This window comes from Cicer arietinum, chromosome 3 (assembly GCF_000331145.2).
Source record: "Cicer arietinum cultivar CDC Frontier isolate Library 1 chromosome 3, Cicar.CDCFrontier_v2.0, whole genome shotgun sequence".
In the NCBI taxonomy this organism is placed as follows: domain Eukaryota; kingdom Viridiplantae; phylum Streptophyta; class Magnoliopsida; order Fabales; family Fabaceae; genus Cicer; species Cicer arietinum.
The window spans coordinates 3,255,052-3,277,253 of NC_021162.2; the positions used below are offsets into that span (position 1 = coordinate 3,255,052).

The window sequence follows — 22,202 nt, forward strand, 5'->3', positions numbered from 1 at the left end:
TATATATATATATATTATTTTTATGTTTCAAAAGGTATCTTACAAATTCATCTTGCTTTGAAAGTTGAAACATAATAAAGAGTTGTGATTTCTTTTGTGGAACAGGATTCTAAAAATTATGGTGTTGTTTTGCAAGGCAGCTGTTGAGGTACATAAACTAAAATGGCTTTGTAATTTGATCAATTATGTGATACTCTTGTCCTATGAAACACAGAAAAACATGACACAACACTGACATGCAGACACTAATAATCATTTAAGAAAAATGAAAAGATTAAATGAAACATGTGTCAGTGTCATAGATTGTCGTACACTCAGACATGTCTTCAACTTAAGTTTTTGTGCTGCATAGGTCTAGCTATATGTTGTTTTTTGTTCTAAAAACAAATAAATCACAATTTTCAAGTTTCATGGCATGTTCCATGTGGTGGTGGTGTTTGCCATGGAGATGGAAATTTGGTGTTCATAGGAAATGGTTGGCATATTGCATTATTATTAGTGTATCTAAAAGCTTATTATCGTGACCAAGGTTTGATGAAATATGCAAGATCATCTCTTGTGATTCATAACATAGCTCACCAAGTAAAATATAATCATCATAAAAAATACTCAATTTCTCTATCACATTCATATTTCATTCAAAAAAGAAAATGAAGTTTAAGTAAGAAAGAGAGAAGAAAAAAAGTTTGTACAACATGTACATCTAAACAAAAACACGTCGAGTGTAACTCAATATTCACTGATAAATGAACAGTCAGTACGGTTAATAGGTACTCGTGTTTGGTGGTGCCATGGTGGAATGAAACTACAATAATCTCTCTATTGTCGGAGCTGATCAATCATTTGTGTTTTGTGTGCGTTTATTTATTTGTTTTCTTTAGAGTCGAATTTGTTGTTCTAACAAAACATCTTACTTCGAAAGAAAACATATTGAGTATGAATCATATTCACTAATAAGTGGAAAATCTTGTAATATGAATTGTATTATTTAATCATACTTTTATACTCTATAACCCTAAGCATTACATAATAGAATAATACAACTGTTTCTTTGTTGTCGAAGACATATGCACAATTGGTCGAACTTCATGATCAATCATTTGTGTCTTGTGTGCTTTTATTTATCTATTTTCTTTATAGCTAGATATGTTATTCTAACAAAACCTAACAAAGATTGGAACCTTTTCTTTGATATTCACTTGAAATCAAATGGATACACTAACTACTCCCTTGAGACACTACTTAGTGGTAAGTCTCAATGTAAAGAAACCTTACAAAAAGAGCTTGGTCTTCCGGCTCGTGAAGATGTCTCGGTAATCGGTTTAATCGAAAGGTTAGATAAACAAAAAGGTGTTGATCTCATAGTCGAAGCAATTCCTTGGATGATGGATCAAAATGTGCAACTAATCATGTTAGGAACTAGAAGACATAATATAGAACAAATACTTAGGCGATTCAAAAGCGAATATAATGATAAAGTAAGAGGATGGGTTGGTTTTACTGTGAAAATGACTCATAGGGTAATTTCAGGTGTAGACATATTGCTTATGCCATCAATATTTGAGCCATGTGGGTTAAACCAACTTTATGGAATGAACTATGAGACAGGTCCTATTGTACATGGTGTTGGTGGACTTAGAGATATTGTGGAGCCTTTTAATCCTTTTGATGAATCAGGTGTTGGATGGACTTTTGATAGTGCAGATTCAGGTAAGTTAGTGCATGCATTAGGGAACTATTTGTGTACTTATAGGGAGTATAAGAAGAGCTGAGAAGGGCTTCAAAGAAGAGGGATGAGTCAAAATCTTAGTTGGGATAATGTTGCTCAACAGTATGAGGAAGTTTTTCTTGCTGCCAAATACCAAAGGTGAATTATTTGCATTTGTTTCATCTTATATAGCATCGACATTTTAGATTGAATGTGAGGCCAGTATGTCAACGTCGGTACTGATCCATGTAGTTAAATTTAATCACTTCTATTTTTTTAAATTGATTTTGATGTTTGCATGTTTGGGTTTGGATTTGGATTGTCTGGTGTAAATGTTGTTTTCTTTTGCTTCATAGGTGCCACCAAAGTAGACTTTTAATGATGAGTTAGCTCTTATGAATTGTTTTCAATGTTCTAATTGTTGTATTAGGGAATGAAATGTGCTAGTTGAACATAGGCTTACACTAAAAAATCATTCATTATGGGAAATATGAAGACCAATTTTTTGTGCTGCACAAGTTATATGACACAATACAATTGACCCTTTATGCCATGTTAAAGGATCATACCAAGTGTTAGCAGCTTAATTGTGCTTGTAATTATATGCAAATTTGCTCTTCCAATGGAATATTTAACATACCTTCCCACTAGTCACCGAACCATTTGCCCAATTAAGAATCCATTTTCTTATGAAGCATCTAACAAAGTGTAAGTCATTGGTATGAAAGTGTCTGATTTTAATAAACTTCAGAGTACTCATTATGATTCCTACTCATAAAATATTTTAAGTTTAATTGCAGTTTTTGTATCTCTATTTTCACAAATTCTTAAAATTGACCCCCTCGATTATAAAACGCAACAATTTTGGTCCTCTTTGAGATTTTTTTAACTAAAAACAAAAATAATTTTATATATTTTAAATGACATGACATACAATTTTAATATGTAAAACCATCTAAATAAATTAATTATGTTATTAATTTAATTATATAAATAAATCATTTTTAAAGTTGAAACTAAAATTTTTGAAATATTTTATTAAAACTTTATATGTATTAATCAGTCGTTTAAAATATATCATATCACTATTTTAGTTAAAAAAAAATTGACAGATGAACCAAAACTATTAGATTTTAAAATAAGAGACCAATTCAAAAAATTGATAAAAATCAAGATAACCAAAACTACAATTAAACCAATATTTAATAATAAAAAAACTAACTACAAGCATGATAAGGACTTTCTTTGTCAAAGACCTTTTCTCATTAGTTACCATTACATTAAAGAACTACACAATGTAATTTTATAAACTTTTCAAAATAAGCGCTTTCAAAACTTCAAAGTATTATTTCCCCAAAAAAAAAATCTTTAAAGTATTATTACATATGAAAAAATATATAGTCAGCTACCATAATCAACTACATGCAATTAAATAATTATTATAGTTGATACAAAATAAAATACATCAACTACCAAAAGCAATTTGTATATATACTTTAATAACTGTAAAGAGTGCTTCATTCATCTGAAGGAAGCTCTCCTCTCTCTACGAAACTGCACATAGGAACTAGTTGAGAGTAGTCCTGCAAATCCCTTTGATAAACAACCTTCAACTGCACATGGAGACTTTGATGAACTACTTTGTCTACTAGTTTCCATACATTCCTCTTGTGGATTGTTCTCCCAATCATCTACACCATAAGCTCTAATTTTTTTACAGTTTGAGGAATTCATGTCATCATCACATGTATTGGAATAATCCATATCATCTTTTCTTGTTTCTTCAGCAAACTTCCTCTTTAGACCAGTAAAACTTTTCAGTCCTGTATGAAAAAACAAAAATCAGCTAAAGATTTATAATTATAGGCTTCAAAAATATAGTTTTTACCCCTATATTTTGTGTCATTTGTGATTTCGGTCCAAAACGCGGTTTCTGTTCCTCTTTTTTAAAATGTCCAATATTTTTCCACACTTACATTTGGGGTTGATTTTTTATTATTTGACAACTGAGATTCTTATGTGACAATTAAGTTAATGTCATGGAGATGAGTTATTAAGTGAGAATGTCTTACATCAAACTTGGTTGTTTTTGTGATATTGATTAATGTATATTTTGATTAAATATAAATTAGTTTTCAAGTAAGAATCCACGAAAGACAGTTTAACGTTATCGACTAAGTTGCCCCACCACATCCTCAAAATTCAACCTCAAAATAAATAGGTGGTAAAAAGTCAATCATTTTAAAAAATAAGGTCTAAAACCAAAATCGTGAATGAGGTAAAATAGAGGTCCGAAAACTACATATAAGCTTTTGTTATACACCAAAAAGACTATTTCCTTATATATATATATATATATATATCAGTGAATGGTTGTAAGTAGTAACTTCAATAAACTGACCAGAAATTGGTTCCTCCAAAACACATGACAGAGATTCAGGATCACCACAGTTACAATGGAAGTTGGAATTATCATAATACGATCCCTGTATCCTGCATGACAATAAACTAAACAAAGTTCAGATATGCTGATAAAGTAAAATCCAGTGAGTTCAAAATTTATCACACAGAATGCCAAAAATGTGGTTGTTGCAAAATTTCAGAACTTGTAAGGAAAATTAAACCCAGCTAACAAGGAAACATCATACAAGTCTTTAATTTTAACTATACAACAAGACTTCAAAGCAAGGTTTGTTAATTCGATGTATGCTAGTCACCTCACTGAGATGCACCTATAGAGTTTAACAAAACAAGATTATTAAGAGGCATTATAAAAGAGGTTTAGGGTTCGATTCCTGCTACTAACATTTTCCTCTCTCCCTAACAAAGAGGTTCCAATATCATGTTGAAGATGAACTCTCCTAAATGCTTATCATTGGTTTTGTATATTTAAGTATCTGACACCTCCAAGTCGCTCATCACTAACCTATGTGAGTGGTCAAGGAGCTCCCTGTTCATTTCTATCTGATCGACAAATTTTTTAAAATTCTTATTCTTATAGGATCTAGGATATCTAAAATTCACTCAGAATTCAGGCACGAAATTAATCGGTTGAATGGAAGGTCAAACTAATCGCACAATTTTGTTAAGAGAATCAGATTAGAAATTTAATGTTAATAATGCCGTACCACTCCTCATTCATGCATTCAAGCAACTGTGACATAACTGACTCTATTTTAATGAACGCAAAATCTCAAGTGACCAACATCTGGAACAAATATTGTCAAACTCGAAATCCTACCTAGGACCAGAGGGGGATAAAAGATTGTAAATCAAGGATAGTGGTAGAGTTAAAGAAAACCAGAGTTTAGAACTACGGGTCATAACAACAAATCCCCTCAGGAAAAAAAAATGTGAGAGGAATTGGGCCTGCTTGGCCCAGTTAGAAAACCCTAATTATACTGGTTATCGAGAGGAACGCAGTAAACATAGTTCAGCCATCGCCGTTGCATGCACATAGAAAGCAGATAGGCAGAGATAGAGACACAGATGACACATATGACAGGTCACAGATGACAACACTGCTGACGGAGCTTCAGTAGCAGTCCGAAGAAAAAGGATCACGAAAAAAAACCAAGTGAACCCCAAACCAGACCCAAAACCACTGGTAAATAATTATTCCTTTTGTAATTCATCAACATAAATACCAGTTTTTATCACCATCCTATCCCACGATCTTATGGAAAAAAGCACAATCCAGCAGCAATTTCTATCTGCAACGGAGCATGGAGAAAGGGGCAAAGATTGTAGGATTGTGCAATCCTGCGAGAAAAATTGTGATTTTGACAACATTGTCTGGAACTCTGACACGCCTGAATCAGCAGCTCTTATAGATATCAGGATCTGTAGCTACTGTCGATTCTAAGAAACTTGCTTACATGTCCATAACATGCTAACAACAATCTTAAAACTTACGTCCCCAAAAGTGTAGCTCGGTGATAAGGGTTGGGACGCTGAATGAGTATTAAGAATAAGAACGAGGTCCAAAGTCCGATCTTTGTCGCTAACAAATAACCCCTCCCTCGGCCCTAACTAACCACTAATATTTGCCTATAAAAAAATCTTTAAGCGTACTTATATATAAAAAAAATCTGAAACATAAAGACAACAGACGAGAACTGGTTTCAGCAAATCTAACAATAAGAATTTTATCATTAAAATCGTTATAAGAACTCAAGATGCTTTGTTTGGCCATAAAGAAACCAAACCTGTACATATGCTCGACAAAATCATCTATTAAAACTGGCCAAGCACCTGCAAGTACAAAAATAAAACAGATCACTTCTCAAGTAATCATATTCAACAAACTTCTAGTCTAACCTTCTATCTTTTAAAGGTCACAATATTTTCTTTCCTTTTTTTTCTGACTATTTAACATGATGAGAGTACTTTAATATCATTTCCAAATACTAACAATCCAAATAGACATGCAGATGCAGCATGAAGAGCAGAAATGAGATGACCATGCAAGTATTAATGCATAGAAAAGAGTTTTAATTAAATGACATGAAGAGAGGTATATGAGTACAAAATTATGCATCTATATAGCTAATTGTAAAAAGTAAACGATGAGAGCAGTACCTTCAGGATCATATGCATCTAGGCTATCACGTGTGCACAAGCTGAAAGATAGAACCTGTTGCCACGTATCCTCAGATATGTTGTATCGCTGATTTTTCTAAACAAAAAGTAACAGATCAGTTTCCAATAGAAATTAAATGAAAATAAAACGACCCTATAATAAATGGGCCTTTTAGTTTGAGATTTAAATGATGCACGGCAATTTTCATGCGGGCATTGGTTAGGGGTAATCAGAAATGTTTTAGATACATTGACATCTAAAAAAGAATCTTCGATAAGCTTAAAAATCAAATCATCTAATTATTTTTTGTTATATTATTGCAAGCACTTAACATTTCATAGGGCTAGAACAGAGTGCTTGTGTATTTCTATTTTCATTTTCAATAAATCTTTCAAAAAAAATGATTCCAAAATCACTGGAAATAGGAAGTTGAAAAAGCGGTGTCAAATTTGTACTTATAATAAAAACCTGATAATTGAAACATGTTACCTAAGTTAGAAAATATGACATGAAAATCATTATCCAAAGGTGAAATCGACCGAAGTCTTTTTCCTCTAGTGCAGTCAGTCATATAGGTCAAATGAATTCATAACATTCTATCATGACTCATCGTTCTAACGATAGACCATTTAATTCAAAATCATTTTCAATGATTTCCCCTATAGTTTTTTTTTCGCTACTCCCAACTATTGAACTACCCTCCATCTGATCAACCATCTTGGTCAATGCTTCTATGGACCTTCAACATGCTAAAACCACCTAAGACAAGAATATCATAAAATGGTGTTCCATGGAATAAGCTGATCATTCCCAACTTGTTTCATATCATTTTAATCAATACACGAAATAATATGGAATAAAATTAAAGTTGATCTAAATGATATAACCTTGAGAGACATTCAAGTTTATTTTTTTATAACTTTACAGTAACAAAATATTGACATTAAAATAAGGCAAATAATTGAAGTGTGCACATTAACATTTTTATGAACATTCTAGTAATAGCACCACCTGTTGCTCATGAGATTTAAGTACTTCAAATTCAACAAGGATGACAAATCTCATTTCTCATTTTGTAAATTAATTAGGATATACTGAGAAAATAAAAATTAAAAACATTCTAGTAACGGCAGTGTTGTTGAACGGTGGAATATGGCGGAAGGACGAAAATCTGCCATATAAACATGCCATAGTGGACATTCCTTCACAAACTGCCTATGGCGATTATCCAAAAATCCACTACACCATGGCAGAATGACGGCGCAGTGACCACCATTTATCAACACTGATTCCAATGAGCATGGAATCCTAATCCCACCTCCCAATAGAATGGATTCAAAGCTCTTTGTGGTGGAATGGGGCATGAAATAAAAAATATTATTTTATCTCCAAACTTATGAAAGCCTAGATACGTGATAGTGATACGACATCAGTATAATATGACACCAGTACGATACGACACAGATATGGGGATGCAGAAGTTAAAGTTGCAACTCGCAACACCTCCCTTTCCCTTTCAAATACCACAACAAAGCTCTTTTGATAAATGGCGCAGTGACCACCATTTATCAACACTGATTCCAATGAGCATGGAATCCTAATCCCACCTCCCAATAGAATGGATTCAAAGCTCTTTGTGGTGGAATGGGGCATGAAATAAAAAATATTATTTTATCTCCAAACTTATGAAAGCCTAGATACGTGATAGTGATACGACATCAGTATAATATGACACCAGTACGATACGACACAGATATGGGGATGCAGAAGTTAAAGTTGCAACTCGCAACGCCTCCCTTTCCCTTTCAAATACCACAACAAAAAAAGGAAATCTCATAAAAGTTTCTCAGCCCTCTAAGGCCTAAGCATTATTTTACCTCAACAAAGTCACACCATGGACGAAGCAGTGGAAACCGCCCATTAAGAACTAATTTCCAAGCAGCAAGTGCCTTGGTTACAGCTGTAAATTATCAAAATTTTACAAAACAAAGGACAACCAGTGAGTATTACATTCTACTTCACCATTAAAAGGATTTAATAGAAGACTGTACATAAATCATTTATCTGGGATACTTACTGATGTTCTTTTGACCATTTTCGCGACACATGAAGAAAACAAATTCATAAAACCGAGAGAACTCTGAAAAGTTTACCTAGACAGAGAAACAAATAAAGTAAATATTTAAATTAAAGATGTTAAAGAGGTAACACAATATATTGGATAATTGGATAAACATATGCATGACTGAATGTGGTATTGAATCAAAACTCACCATCAAATCCAGCCGAGACATGAGCATTGAAAGTTCATCAAAAATTGTTACCCTGAAAATTTGGCACGTCAAAAAATTTAAAATCAGAGATGAAAGATGCTCACTAGGTGTAATCGTGCAATTTTATGAACATTTAAATTTCATTAATCTATACATGATACAGAAGTGCATGTGACAAAGACAATGAAAATAAGGTGGAGTAGAAAGAAAAAATTGTTTCTTTAGAAGCAAAACTTCGATGCAGATTGCAAATGTAAATCACAAAAGATCCAAACATGTCTATGAAAAAAGCTACCAGGATTTAGCCAAAGCCTGCATTCGTTTTTCCAATATACGGAAACCAAAAATTGTAGAAAATCCCACAGATATATTAATAAACACAGGTGAACATCACATAAGAGAACAAACATTTATAGAAATTGAAACTTGAAATTATTGGGAAACTACAAATCTAAAGGAAGACAACATATTAAACTCAGATCAGCTGGTCCAACCAGTTTAACCGGGAACCAAACCGATAGCCCATCCGGTAATGCAGGATGGTTTCTGCCACTAAACCAGTCATGAGCCAGTTGAGTCGGTCAAAACCAGCTGATTTCAGTTCAAATGAAACCGGCGGTCTCGCCTTTCAATAACTGATGCAACTTTTAGTGTTTCAAAGCGCAACTTTTCAGTGTTTTTTAGTAATTAATTAATAATTCTTTTTTTCTACAGACAATAATTAGAATTCAATGCGCGCTGCTTTTCCGACTTTTCGGCGAGTGACGTCAGTTAAGTCCACTTATAAGCATCAGCAGCATTGTAGTTAATATTCTAGAAAAAACCTAGACATAATTTTCCTATAAACATCAGAAACTTTGCTGGTAGGATTCGATCCCACATCCGAAGTCTCGTTTGATTTAAATCAGAACCAATAATACTTAATAGTGTTTTACTATTACTGAAAAATAAATAGCTTGAGCATGGACTGATCACGAGTGCTGGTAGCACCAATATATACGACATTCGCTTCACTAAGTATATGACAGATACATCATAATTTTTTTTAATTTAATTTAATATCACTATGCCGTTGGCGCGAAGAGAACATATACAAACTCATGCAAAAATATGCAGCAGTAGTAACTATAATTCACAAACTCCCAATAAAAGAAATCAATAAATTAGTATCAAATCTTAGATCAATAAATTAGAATCACAAAATTCAAAATGAATCATATTAATACAACAAACAACTATTTAGTTTCAAGATTATCCCAAGATAATCTCAAAGAGAGAAATAGAACAGAACATACCCTGTACTAACTCTGGACTCCACCAATTGTGAGAGGTGCGTCAGTGCATCCCTTAAGAACTTAGCCTTATGAAGGTCACTGTCTTGTCTATACCCTTCTTCAAGTCCCGATTTCATATATGCATTTCCTGATTTTATATCTTCACAAAACAAACTCAAAATCATAAATAATAACACATAACATATCAAAATCCACAATCACAAAAAATATATATATATATATATATATATATATATATATATATATAAATTAACACTAAAAAAAATGTCTGCTTCAAGTTCTCTTTTTTCAAGTTTTTTTTAAAGAGGTAAATACTATGGAGCTCAAATTAAACAATAGGATTAAAATCAAGAAAAACTGAAGCTCCTTTCAACGACCCAAAAGGAAAAAAAGGAACTTTAAAATGAGAAACAAAAATTGGTGCATGATTTTAAGAATTGGAATATTGTAATTGAAAAGAGTAAGTGAGAGAGAATTACCACAAAATCTTCGATAGATTTCGAAGATGTCGAATCGAGATGCATCCATGGAGAAACTTGCCCTACCGAAGTTGTTCGAGCAAGTAGAGAGGATGCTTGTGTGAGAGAGAGAGAGAGAGAGACGCAATGTTGTCCAAACTAGATTTTTATACCACTTCTTAATTTCAAAATTTTAGATTTGTTTCATAAATAAAATTTCGCAAAGTAATAAAATTTATCTACTTTGTCAAAAAAAAAAAATCGATTTATCTTGTATTTCAAAATAAGCTTCTACGTATTGCTAATCAATATAAGAAATAAAATATGATAAACTATGTCCGAAGAAACACGACATCATAAATTAATAATAAATCTTTTGTGATTCTAGTAAAGATCAAGAAAGTAAGAAATATTGACTATACATTGATTATCAAGTTCCATGCTTTAAAGATAATAAATTATTCGAGTTTTAAGGACACATAGTTAGCTATTATCCTAATTGAACTATAAGAGCTTTATTAATAAAAACATTTACTCATAATAAAGAAACCTTTCAACAAACTTATCACAAGAGTAAGTTTCATCAAATAGAGAGGTTAGGTTCAATAAATAACAATATTTATTAATATCAAATAATAATTCAATAGTATTTATTTAAAGATTAACCACAACGGCTCTATTTATAATTACATTTGCTCAAATTAAAGGATGATTCATCGATTCCTTTTATGATTGAGCTACAATGACTCTCGAGTCAAGATGAGATTTAAATAAGTAGACTAATCGAAGGGTTAAGATCATCAAACAATTTGGGGTCCAACACTACTATAAATAGGGGTTCAATCCCCTCAAGTGTATTAACTTAACCAATCATATTAAAATAATTTTATCACCATTAGGTACTTTGACATCAGAGTATTCTTTACAAGTACACTCTCACTCATTGGAATATCAGCAGCAGAAATAGAAGTGTATGAGAAATCTAATAATCAATATTAATTGATCATCATTTTAGGGTGATCAACTTTAAATTCTCAGATATGGCGCTTACTATAAGACCAAATAAAATGAAGGGGATAATATCGACATCAACCTTAAAGAAAAAAGTAATTGAGATGAAATTATAAATCAATTGCAAAGTCGCCTTATAATCTATTCTTGGATATATCTTCCTAAAATCAATTTGAATTGTTGATACTAGTGCTTATATAATGATTATAAGTGAGCGGCTTTTTCTAATCAGTTGTCAAGTTTCCTTTGCTAGTTGTTTCAATTGTCACTTATATAATGATTATAAGTGAGCGGCTTTTTCTAATCAGTTGTCAAGTTTCCTTTGCTAGTTGTTTCAATTGTCACTTATATTACTCCTTCAATAAATATTTATAATACTCGTCAAAGTTTAAATTAAGCATGAGAAACATCTTTCACAATGTTCTCCTCTTCCAAGCTCTAGAGAACAACGTATCATTTTTTGTTCAATGCACGTTAATTTGCAATTTGTATAAAATGAGATTTTATGTGATTCAACTAGTTTCGATCTTCATATTGTATTTTACTAGAAGTTAAATTTTGAATGATTTGATTTTTCTAAAATGAGAAATTGAAAAATGGATAAATCAATGGTTGATATTATAACTATTGTGATTGATGAATTATTGATAGCAGGTTAGCACATGGGAATTGATGCAAAGTGTGCTGTGAAATTATGTCAGTTGCTAAATAACTTTACGAGAAAGCCAACATGGAATTTTCGTCATATTTTAAGCATATAGAATATATTCTTAAAGTAGTTTAGTTTCAAGTGGAATATATTTTTTATGGTCAAGTATCTAAACTATGATAGTTATTTTGACTTATGCATGTGTATATAATATTAATCATTTATTTTATCATGATTGATATTATTCACTTTATTTTCTGAAGTGAGTTGGGTTTTTCACTCTAAATAAACCAAATCCTAAAATTCACGGTACATATATACCACCATGTGTTATATTCAAAAACAAAACTTTTTTTTTTATTTCATCCCACGTTTACATAAAAATCGGATTGAATAAAAATTAAAGTTCCTAAGTAGTGTCCTTAATTCTGAAGAAAAAAATATTATACATTTACGATATGATCTTGTTACTCGTATAAAGGACACGTTTGCATGTCCACCTTGAAACCAATCAAATAGTGAATACTTTTGCTAAATATGACCTTTCTTCTTCGATTGATCGTGTCTTTTATACAACCCCGAATTTCTCCTCCCTCTTTGTGTGTAGCCGATAGGAGTTTGGTTGTCTCTCTTATATGCTTTAGATTTTTCTTTTCTTTTCTAGGGCTTGACCCCTTTTACCCACCCAACCAAAAAAGTTCTTATTCAATCACTGAAAGAAAAATAATTGCTTTGTCTAACAATATTTACGGTTCGATTCAAAATCAACGAGAATTTTAGAGAAAATGTCATCTTTTTTCTTTAAAAGATTGTCCAATTCTTGCAAAGGAAAAATGATTTCTTTTAGGGGAAATTCATTAAATTGAAATAACTTTTATCAACAATAACAAGAACCAAATATTATCCCGCTACGTGGATCAAAGAACATCATAGTTTTCTAGCATATCGCATACATCGTTTCAGCTCATTAATCTTATATTTCTTTTTATTAGTTTCTCTTATAATTTTTCTATGCCTTCATTTACCGCTAATGATTTGATTATCCTCTATTTGATATACTCTTCTCACTACATAATATATCAATCTCATCTTCATATGCCCAAACTAACTAATTTAATTTATACCATTTTCTACTATAAGTGCTACACTGATTGAAACTCCCCGTTTCATTTTAAACAACAACAACAACAACAACAACAATAATAATAATAATAATAATAATAATAATAATAATAATAATAATAATAATAATAATAATAATAATAATAATAATAATAATAATAATAATAACAACAATAATACTAAATAAACAAATAAAACCAACTTCACTCCACTTTTTTTTTCCGTCTCCTTCTTTCCTCATTCTTCTTCTCTCACGGTCCTTCTCTACCCCACGCCCATTTTTTTTTTTATTTTCTTTCCTTTTTCTCTTCTTTTTCTTCTTCTCACTTAAAGTCACAAACTAGTTTCCTTAAATCATAAACCCATAGGAAGGGTATGCAAGTTATTAGGTAGGATTTCTGGGTTAGAGTTTATGCTCTAAGGAAGGACAAGAGTACTCATTTTTTTAGAGTTGTTTATTGAGACTCTTTTAAGGTAAATACACAACTCTAATGCTAATATAAATCTCTAGAAAAATATAGTTTTGTTTCAAAATATTATTTTGTGCTTAGAGTAGATTTAAAAGATTTTTATGATTTCTTAGAGTTAGCTAAACTTTAGAATAATTTTTTTTAAAGTCTTCAGAATATTTTTTATACTTAAACTTGTCAGTTGAGGTCCTTACAGCTACTCTGGGAGTTGTTGGAGTACAAACGTAGTCGATTCTCCATAGTAGTGAGTAGACGACGATCATCGTCATATATTTTCATAATGCTATAATTATTATTTTACTTGCTTTCTATATTAAAGTATTTACTGAAAAATTTGGAAAACACAACCTTTGAATTCTTTCTCGATTTCATCATTTATTTATTTTAACGGTCTTTGTTATATAATATGTTATTAGTTTGAGTTATGTATGAGTTAAAAGTATTTAAATATTGAATTGTTATGCGGTTGAATATGTTTTCCATGAATTACGATGAAATGAGATATGATTTTTAAATACGTGATTTGGGAAATTGTTGTTATAATTATGAAACCGTTAACAGCGTTAGGTGCACCTAGTTACCTCGTTTTGATAAGAGAGAGTTACCCGTTAGATGGAGTCGCCCCTATGAGAAATGTCATCCGTATGAGGATAGGGCAATCAACGAGATGTAAGCTCCTTAACTAATGTGTGACGATGTGTTGCGGGATTCAGAGGATAGGATTATCCGTTAGATGGAGTCACTCCTAAGGGAAAGGTCACCCTTAGGTGGAAAAGACTATCAATTAGATGAAGTTGCTTCTTGGTTCTCAAGAATTTGTATTTTTACTTATTTTATTTTCTATGATGATTTTAAGGTTGTTCATTTTAATTTTGTTTCGCTATTAATTGAATTTTTCATATTTCTATCTGAATGGCTAAACTATAAGTTTATTGATTTTATATGTGTATACTTTACTTGAGAATTATCTATATTTGAGATAGCATTGTTTAAGAAAATTCCTACAAGATTGCAAAACAATTATTCATGCCTTTTTTGTGTTTCCCTTATAGTTGATGGTTATTGTTGTCTCTTCACTAAGTTTTTGTGATTTACCCCTTCATGTTGTTTATTTTTTTTAGATTCGTAAGCAGCTGAGTAGTAAGCTATTAGTAGATTAAAGTTTCGATCATATTTATTTTGGTAGGCCTCTTTGATCAACGAACTTTTTTTTTTGGTAAAGTCTATTGAGTCATGATGTAATTTGCAGCTATTTTGAGTCTAGAAAGTCTTTTGGAAGATGTACTGAATATTTAGATTATGCTGTATGGATTATGACTGAATTTAGAGTTTAAACAGGAATTTTACAAATTTGAAAACGTTTAAGTTATAGAGGATACTGTGTCGAAATTTTAAGAAAAATTATATATATTTTTTTGAAATGGTTATTGAGAACGATTTAGTTGCTTAATTGTTAAGTTAGTTGATAGGTTTGTCAGGCTAGGAGTTTAACTTGTGTATCGGTCATGACGTTTAGTTTTTGGGTCGTGACAAAGTTGGTATCAAAGCTCAGTCGTAGGTCCTAATAGCTGCAAACATAGAGTGATAATAGATTCTTGTCAGTAAATTGAGTACTCGGGCACAACTTACTTGCAAGGGCTATTAGCACTCTATAAGAGTCTCATATGTTGTCTGAATGTGTGTTTAAATTCATCATCACTATCTTTCCACATTTTCTTGTCGTCTTGTTCAATTTTTGATCAATGTTCTTTGATTATGTGAGAATGCCACACAAGACTAAGAATCCTACAATAAGGGAAATTGTTGATGATTCAATTGCCCAAGACCAATGCGCTCATCAACGAGGTCGTGTTTCAGTTCGTGCTAGAAATAGATGTAGAGCTAATGTTAGCAGATGTGGCTTGGATGATGATGTTGAGGTACCTAGGAGAAGGCGTAGAAATCCAGCCATGGAAGAGTTTGTTGCTGGTCTGCAGGGATTACAACAAGTTGTGCAACAACTTGTTGGGGTTGTCGTCGGACAACAACAAGAGGGTGATCAAAGAAATGAAAATCCCAATGGTCAATAAGAGGTTAGACAAGTTGAGCTTCAAACGATGGCTGCAACGAGGGGGATTAAGGTTACTTTACCAAACTTCATGAAACTTAAACCCCCTAATTTTTATGGGTCTAGTGCAACTGAGGACCCACAACAATTCATTGATAGTCTATAGCAGCTTTGAAGAGCATTGGGTTGTTCTGAGGTAAGAGCAGTATAATTGACATCATTTCAGCTAATAGGTGTGACACGTGATTGATTTGATATAGTGTCACGTGTTAGACAAGTTGGGTCACCTCCGCTAGCATGGAGGGAGTCGTCTCAATTGTTCATGGCTCGTTTTCTTCCATAGATTGTTAAAGATGGATTAGCTCATGAGTTTGAGTGATTAGAGCAAACGAATGGTATGACAGTTTCAGAGTATAGTGCTCCTTTTACACAACTCTCTAGACACGTTCTTTACTCTATTACGGAGGAGATGCATGGCAAGAAGTTTATTAGACGATTGAGGGATTACTTATTTAGATATGTGGTTGGGTCGAATTTTTCTACTTTTGTTGAGGTTTTGAGTTTGGCACTTCAGATTGAGCAACGACAGAAAGAAAAAGGAGGTAATAGACAAGATTCACGACAGAAATAAAGGGTTGAAGAATCTTACATTAACTATCTGAAATGTGGTGGTGAATTTATGTTTGGTTATCAGGGGTAACAAAGACTCATGTCTCAAAGAGGTGGTCATACCGGACAATCTTATAGGACAGTGCAGAGTCTTAGATCAAATTCTGGAGTAGCATCACGCTCCATTTTTCCTCAGAGACATTCTGGTGTTTCAGCTACACGGTGTTATATTTGTGGTAGGTTTCACTTTGGAAATTGTTCCAGAGATGGTGATAGTAAGGTGTGTTATCAATGTGGCCAAGTAGGTCACATCAGGAGGGATTGTCCTGTAGATACGACACATCCATCCTCTAGTTATGCATCAACACCAACAACTTTGGCAAATTCTTAGGCTCAATCTACATCATGCGACAAAGTGGAAATTCTTCTGTCAAAGGTTTAGGAACATCTCAGCAGGGAGGTAGAGGATTTGGTGGTAGAGGACATATACCAACAAGAAGAGGTCAGGCTCGGGTGTTTGCTTTGACTTGTCAGGATGCTCAAACATCCAACGCAATAGTTACAAGTATAAGTTCTATTTGTTCGAGAGATGCTCATATTTTGTTTGATCCTGGAGCTATTCCTTCTTTTGTATCATCATGGTTTGCTACTCGACTTGGTAAATGTTCATCTTCTTTATAAGAGTCTTTAGTTGTAGCTACACCAGTTGGGGGAAAATTGCTTGCTAAATTGGTGTATCGTTCTTGTGATATAACTATTTAGGGCAAGGTGTTGTCAATAGATTTAGTAGTTATTGACTTCATATATTTTGATGTGATTTTGGGTATGGATTGGTTGGCTTTTCATCATGCCACTTTGGATTGTCATAAGAAAGTGGTGAAATTTGAGATATTGGGGAAATCAGTCTTCTCGTTTCAAGGAGAACGTTGTTGGGTACCACATAACCAAATCTCAACCTTGAGTACTAGCAAGTTAATGAGAAGAGGTTGTCAAGTGTACTTAGCCTTGGTAAGGGATACACAAGTGGCCGAGGAGAAATTAGAAAAAAAAAATTCAATAGCATGTGAATTTCCAAATGTTTTTCCTGAAGAGCTTCTTGGGTTGCCACCTAATAGGGAGATTGAGTTCTCTATAGACTTAGTTCCTAACACTCATCCTATATCCACACCTTCTTATCGTATGGCCCCAACAGAACTTAAGGAGTTAAGGGAGTAACTTCAAGATCTTCTTGATAAGGGTTTTATTCGTTTAAGTTCTTCTCCTTGGGGAGCACCAGTCTTATTTATAAAGAAGAAAAACGGATTCATGCGACTATGTGTAGACTATAGACAGTTGAATAAAGTAAATGTAAAGAATAAATGCCATTTGCCACACATTGATGAGTTGTTTGATTAACTTCAAGGAGTTCAATGTTTTTCTAAGATCGATTTACGATTGGAGTATCAACAGTTGAAGATTAAGAGGGGTGATATAACGAAGACAGCTTTCTGCATGCGTTATGGACATTATGAATTTCTGATTATGTCCTTTGGACTTACTAATGCCCATGCAGCTTTTATGAATTTGATAAATCAAATTTTTAAACCATTCTTGGATCAATTTGTGATTGTGTTCATTGATGATATTCTTGTTTATTCCAAGAGTAAAGAAGAACACGAGCGACAATTGATACTTTTTTATCACATAAAATACCAAGACACTCCTCCATTTCAGTCATCCAACTTAAATTCTATAGTTTACATCTCCTTCTATTTTTCCAACGTTTTATAATATATATTTTGTGGAAAAATCCTTCCATCTATCTTCAAAATAAAATTAAAATGAAAGAAACTTAACTGAAATAATTAATTATATTTCTAAGAATTTTTATTTGTCTTTAATCTTTTAATCTATTACTCAAGCACAGTACAGATTTGTCTTTTAATCTTATATTGAAAGGAAAAAAAATGAGAACTAGAGATAATAAATTTGTATCCTTTTTATATTACATAACATCATCACGTACAAGTGAGGGTTGTCTCATAACATAACCTCATCACTAACATAGATTCCTTCGAAGAATTTAAGTAGACTTTTAATGATCAAAGATGCAATACAGAATCTACATATTATCATAAAGAAAAAGATTTTAACTTTAATACACTATTAGTGTGAAACTTACATTATACACTATCAAACAATTGCAATGATACAATAGATCATGAGTGACTCAAAACAATTATAATTATTGACATTAAAAAAATAAAATATTTGTCATATACACCAATTAAATTCAAATAAAAAACTCAATCTAAACTAAGGACAATGTATTCAGCAATTTTCAGCTCATTATATAATAAATTGAATATGCTAAGAACACATTTATTTCACATATTTTTTAATACATTTTCTTTTATTGATTAAAATTTATATAGATCAAATAAATTTAAATGGAACTCACACATAATTTAGTGGGTCTCGTGTAAATTTCAACCAATAGAAAAAAGTGTGTTAAAACGTGTGTTAGGGCATCCACAATGGAGTACTTCCCCTATTTAGCACCAAGCCAAATAGATACTCCATTGTGGAAAAATAAAATTGAGTGCCTATTAGGAAAGGGTGAAAATATATAAATACAATTTCTCTCTTTTATTTTTGTGGATCTCGCTTATTAAATTGTGTTAAAACAAATGTGTCTTGTTGAAATGTATTGATATAGAATTACTAGTGAGACTCATTTAGTAATTATTTTTGAGGTGTTAGATTGGAGGAAATGTGTGTTATAGATACTAACGTTAAAAAATTATTAAATGAACGATGTTTACCTGTGGGACTAATTTTAAGTATCAAAATGAGAGTGTTCTATTGTGGATGGTATTAGAGAGTGTGTTCTTAGCAGTTCTCGAATGATTAACATCAAATAAATAGGCAAACTATAAGTTGATCCACCGTGAATTGTATTTAAAAATTACTCGAAATTCTAACGATGGTCGATAACATTCCTTAAAAGTATAAATTAATAGACCTTTTTGCCTTTAAGTCTGATACAATGACTTAATTGGTGTAAGTTCGATGAATTGAGGTTTGAGAGACACACTCGTTTTATATTTATTTTATCAAACTGACTTCGATTGAGTCGTTGTTTCAATCATAACACCAAGAAAACCATTCCAAAGAGTGTCGTCGATCTTTATTAAAATTTAAAATCACTTTTAAACATTAACATTCACTGAATAAATTCACCGAATAAATATCATGATGTTCAAATCAATTTGTTATTCATTATGCAATCCTAGAGCTAAATATTATCCCTCTCCTCTAACTATCCATCAATTGCAGGAAGAGAATAATAATAATATATATGTGCAATGTCCTCTGACTGCAGCTTACATGGTAAAAGATTGTGTCTCAATACTTTATTTTTCACATATAGTTGGGTGCAAATTTCGCTGCTAGGGTATTTCGAACAAAAAACATGTTCAACTACCAACATTTCAACAAATCCACAAAACACAAACCAAATAGGTTTGTTCAGTTTGCTTTGCAAATACCTTGTGTATATATTTCATATAAAAACTTACCATCAAGAGTCAATTTTTAGGCTCAAAAGTTGTTAGGCTGTATCCATGATGATTGGTAACAAGTTGGATAATAAGAAGTTAAGATCAAGACAACAAATGCAGCAAGTTACTATTTTTATGAGTTGCTTCATATGAAAATTCAAGGCAAATTTGCACCAAAGATCTATATTATCTTAATATTTTTGTACTATGGAAAAAAATATTTTATTATTTTTGCATCAATTATTCATTTCTTTTTTCATATATGTTAATAATTTTTTTTAGTTTTTTATGTTCAAAAACGTCAACATCGTTTAACACGAAAAGTTCCAACTAATCAAAAAGGTAAATTACATCCTCGATTAACAAAATAACATCAAAATAACAGCTGCAATCCCTAATCCATCAAATTTAACACGTTCTTTTCATTTTTTTATCGGGTTCCTTGTTGTCAAATCAGGTCTAATAGGGAGCTGAGTGGTGAAACATTTTTTATAGAAAATCAAGGGGATGAAGAATGAAGGTTGGTCCAATGGTTTAAATGTTTTTAAAATATGAAAGACTAACTTGACACACGACAAAGTGATAAAGTAAAGACTATTGGCATAAAAAATAATAATAAAGGACCTCATGAAATTTTGAATAAATTCAATTTTCTAAAAAGTTAATTCTAATAAACAAATCAGAGCTTACAGATACCTGTAGAAAATATATCTTACACTTAAGTTTTCCATTCCATGATTCACATCATACTAGGCAACTTCTCTTGGATGATTCAGCCTATAATGTCAATCAATGTGATAAAACACTATCTAACAGATGTAGTAGAGCTAGAATCTAAGTATGGAAAACAATATAAAAAACCTTGAATCAGTTTCGCTTTTAAACAACATTTCTAAGATCCAAACATGGCGAAGTTAAGTTGTATGTTCATAAAATCAGAACAACATCTTACTCCATTTCTAACCCAGCACCTTACAAAAATATTTGCAACGGATATAGCAGATTGAAGGTGTGTCCGGTATCCAACATGTGTAAATGTTTGAGCTTGACACGTGTAGTTACATTTAGTTCCATTTCTCAAATTATGATCGGTTTCAACAGTCTTGGTGTTTGTGTCATGTCTAGTGTCAACGTGGAGTGCGTCTATAGTAGTGTTTCATAGTGAACAATTTCAATCCTGTATACTTATCACAATAACCAAAAGAACAGTAATTTTGTAACCATAATACAAAATCAGAAAAACCAAATTCAAAAGAACAAAATAAAAAATTGCAAAATAAGTGAAGTAAATAAGATTAAAGTATTCTCATATTCCCATGTATAAATAACCAAACTGTGTATGATCCAAAGTTCCTTACAACTTATTGCCAAACCAGGCTTATTTAAAAACAACCTAAATCCCTAATAGAATTGATCATCATATAACTATAACCAACCCTTCATCCCATTAGAACTAAGTTATGTATTCAATTATTATCTCATTCCTATGAGTTAAAGAGTCTTTTTTTTCTGTATCTTATTTCTTGATCTTTCTATTCTTCTTAGGACCTGGAACTTCTAACCTACCAACAGAACAGCCACATTTTCCTCTAAGAACAAGAATAGCTCTTCCGTTAATAGGCGCCATCTTCTTAAGCTCGGCTTCGAGTTCGCGATGATGATCACAAGGAAGCTTAAAAAGACCCTTTTTAATCCCACCACCATCTTTACCCAATGAAGGTGAATTCTTCACACAATCTTCAGTTTCTAACTGAATATCAAACTCAGCAGCATTCTTTAAACCCTTACAATTAGGGTTTCCACATTTCCTTGATGTGTAAGACACAAAAAACCATGTGGCTAAAACAGCACAAGAAACACTAACACCAATTGAAAAATAAATCAAAGGTGCAACAGCAACTTCTTCTTTTACCAAATTCATAATCAAACAAAAAAGTTTGAAACTTTCACTCATCACAATTTGAATGTATGGAAAAAACAAGAACCCTAAGGCAGTTATAACTGCTAGAAATATAACCACATCAACAACCGCCGACGATGGAGATCGTTGGCAAGGTGGAATCTGGAGAGAATTGAGTGACTTACGGTTCTTCGATTTTCCGAAATCGAGGGAATTCGCCATGGATGGTGGTTGGTCAACGGAGGAGTTGTAGAGAGAGATTGAGTTATGGAAATAGACCATTTCAATCACAACAACCCCAAATCAAAGAAACCCTAAAATTGGATCGACCCAATTCGATTAAAACTGAAAAGATTATAAATTCAGAATGATCAATAAGATTGAATTGAAGAATTGTTGTTTTTGGGGTTCCCTGATGGATCCAAATTAAAGGATCAATTTTTTGGGGGATTTTGATTTTTTATGTAATTGATTGAAATTGAAATCGAAATTGAAATTGAAATTGAAAATTTAGAGGAGAATTGAAGAAAGAAAGA

At 32.1% G+C, this 22,202-nt stretch overlaps 3 protein-coding genes and 1 pseudogene across 4 annotated transcripts; 2 read left to right on the plus strand and 2 right to left on the minus strand.

Annotated features, from left to right (window-relative positions):
• LOC101489900 (granule-bound starch synthase 2, chloroplastic/amyloplastic-like) overlaps positions 1–1,871 on the plus strand; it is a 6,945-nt pseudogene extending 5,074 nt beyond the window's left edge.
• A 1,157-nt stretch (positions 1,872–3,028) lies between these two features.
• On the minus strand, positions 3,029–10,498 carry LOC101511191 (defective in cullin neddylation protein AAR3). 2 transcript variants are annotated; one of them, XM_004491756.4, is made up of 9 exons: positions 10,338–10,498; positions 9,859–9,997; positions 8,564–8,615; positions 8,368–8,443; positions 8,168–8,250; positions 6,290–6,386; positions 5,917–5,962; positions 4,110–4,201; positions 3,029–3,531 (listed from the first exon to the last, which is right to left on the minus strand). In XM_004491756.4, the coding sequence occupies exons 1-9, from the start codon at positions 10,384–10,386 to the stop codon at positions 3,230–3,232; spliced, it is 936 nt and encodes a 311-aa protein (XP_004491813.1). In that variant the 5' UTR covers positions 10,387–10,498; the 3' UTR covers positions 3,029–3,229. The 2 variants fall into 2 exon arrangements, with proteins under 2 accessions (XP_004491813.1, XP_004491812.1); XM_004491755.4 differs by having other exon boundaries at positions 4,110–4,216.
• A 6,131-nt stretch (positions 10,499–16,629) lies between these two features.
• Positions 16,630–17,439, plus strand: LOC140919611 (uncharacterized). Its single transcript, XM_073365987.1, has 2 exons — positions 16,630–16,882; positions 17,006–17,439. The coding sequence occupies exons 1-2, from the start codon at positions 16,630–16,632 to the stop codon at positions 17,437–17,439; spliced, it is 687 nt and encodes a 228-aa protein (XP_073222088.1).
• Positions 17,440–21,047: 3,608 nt separating this feature from the next.
• LOC101511735 (uncharacterized) lies at positions 21,048–22,196 on the minus strand. The gene has a single exon (XM_004491757.2). It carries the CDS (start codon positions 21,946–21,948, stop codon positions 21,283–21,285), a length of 666 nt encoding a protein of 221 aa, XP_004491814.1. The 5' UTR covers positions 21,949–22,196; the 3' UTR covers positions 21,048–21,282.
• Positions 22,197–22,202: the final 6 nt, after the last annotated feature.

What these genes read in the sequence shown, in the direction of transcription:
- LOC101511191 (XM_004491755.4), bottom strand. Translation starts at nt 10,386, where the DNA reads ATGGATGCATCTCGATTCGACATCTTCGAAATCTATCGAAGATTTTGT. An exon ending in TGTCTCGGCTGGATTTGATG is followed by an intron (nt 8,444 to 8,563) that starts GTGAGTTTTGAT and finishes TTCTCTGTCTAG; the next exon opens with GTAAACTTTTCAGAGTTCTC. An exon ending in TTTGTCGAGCATATGTACAG is followed by an intron (nt 4,217 to 5,916) that starts GTTTGGTTTCTT and finishes AACTTTGTTTAG; the next exon opens with TTTATTGTCATGCAGGATAC.
- LOC140919611 (XM_073365987.1), top strand. Translation starts at nt 16,630, where the DNA reads ATGCGACAAAGTGGAAATTCTTCTGTCAAAGGTTTAGGAACATCTCAG. An exon ending in ATGGTTTGCTACTCGACTTG is followed by an intron (nt 16,883 to 17,005) that starts GTAAATGTTCAT and finishes TGTTGTCAATAG; the next exon opens with ATTTAGTAGTTATTGACTTC.
- LOC101511735 (XM_004491757.2), bottom strand. Translation starts at nt 21,948, where the DNA reads ATGGTCTATTTCCATAACTCAATCTCTCTCTACAACTCCTCCGTTGAC.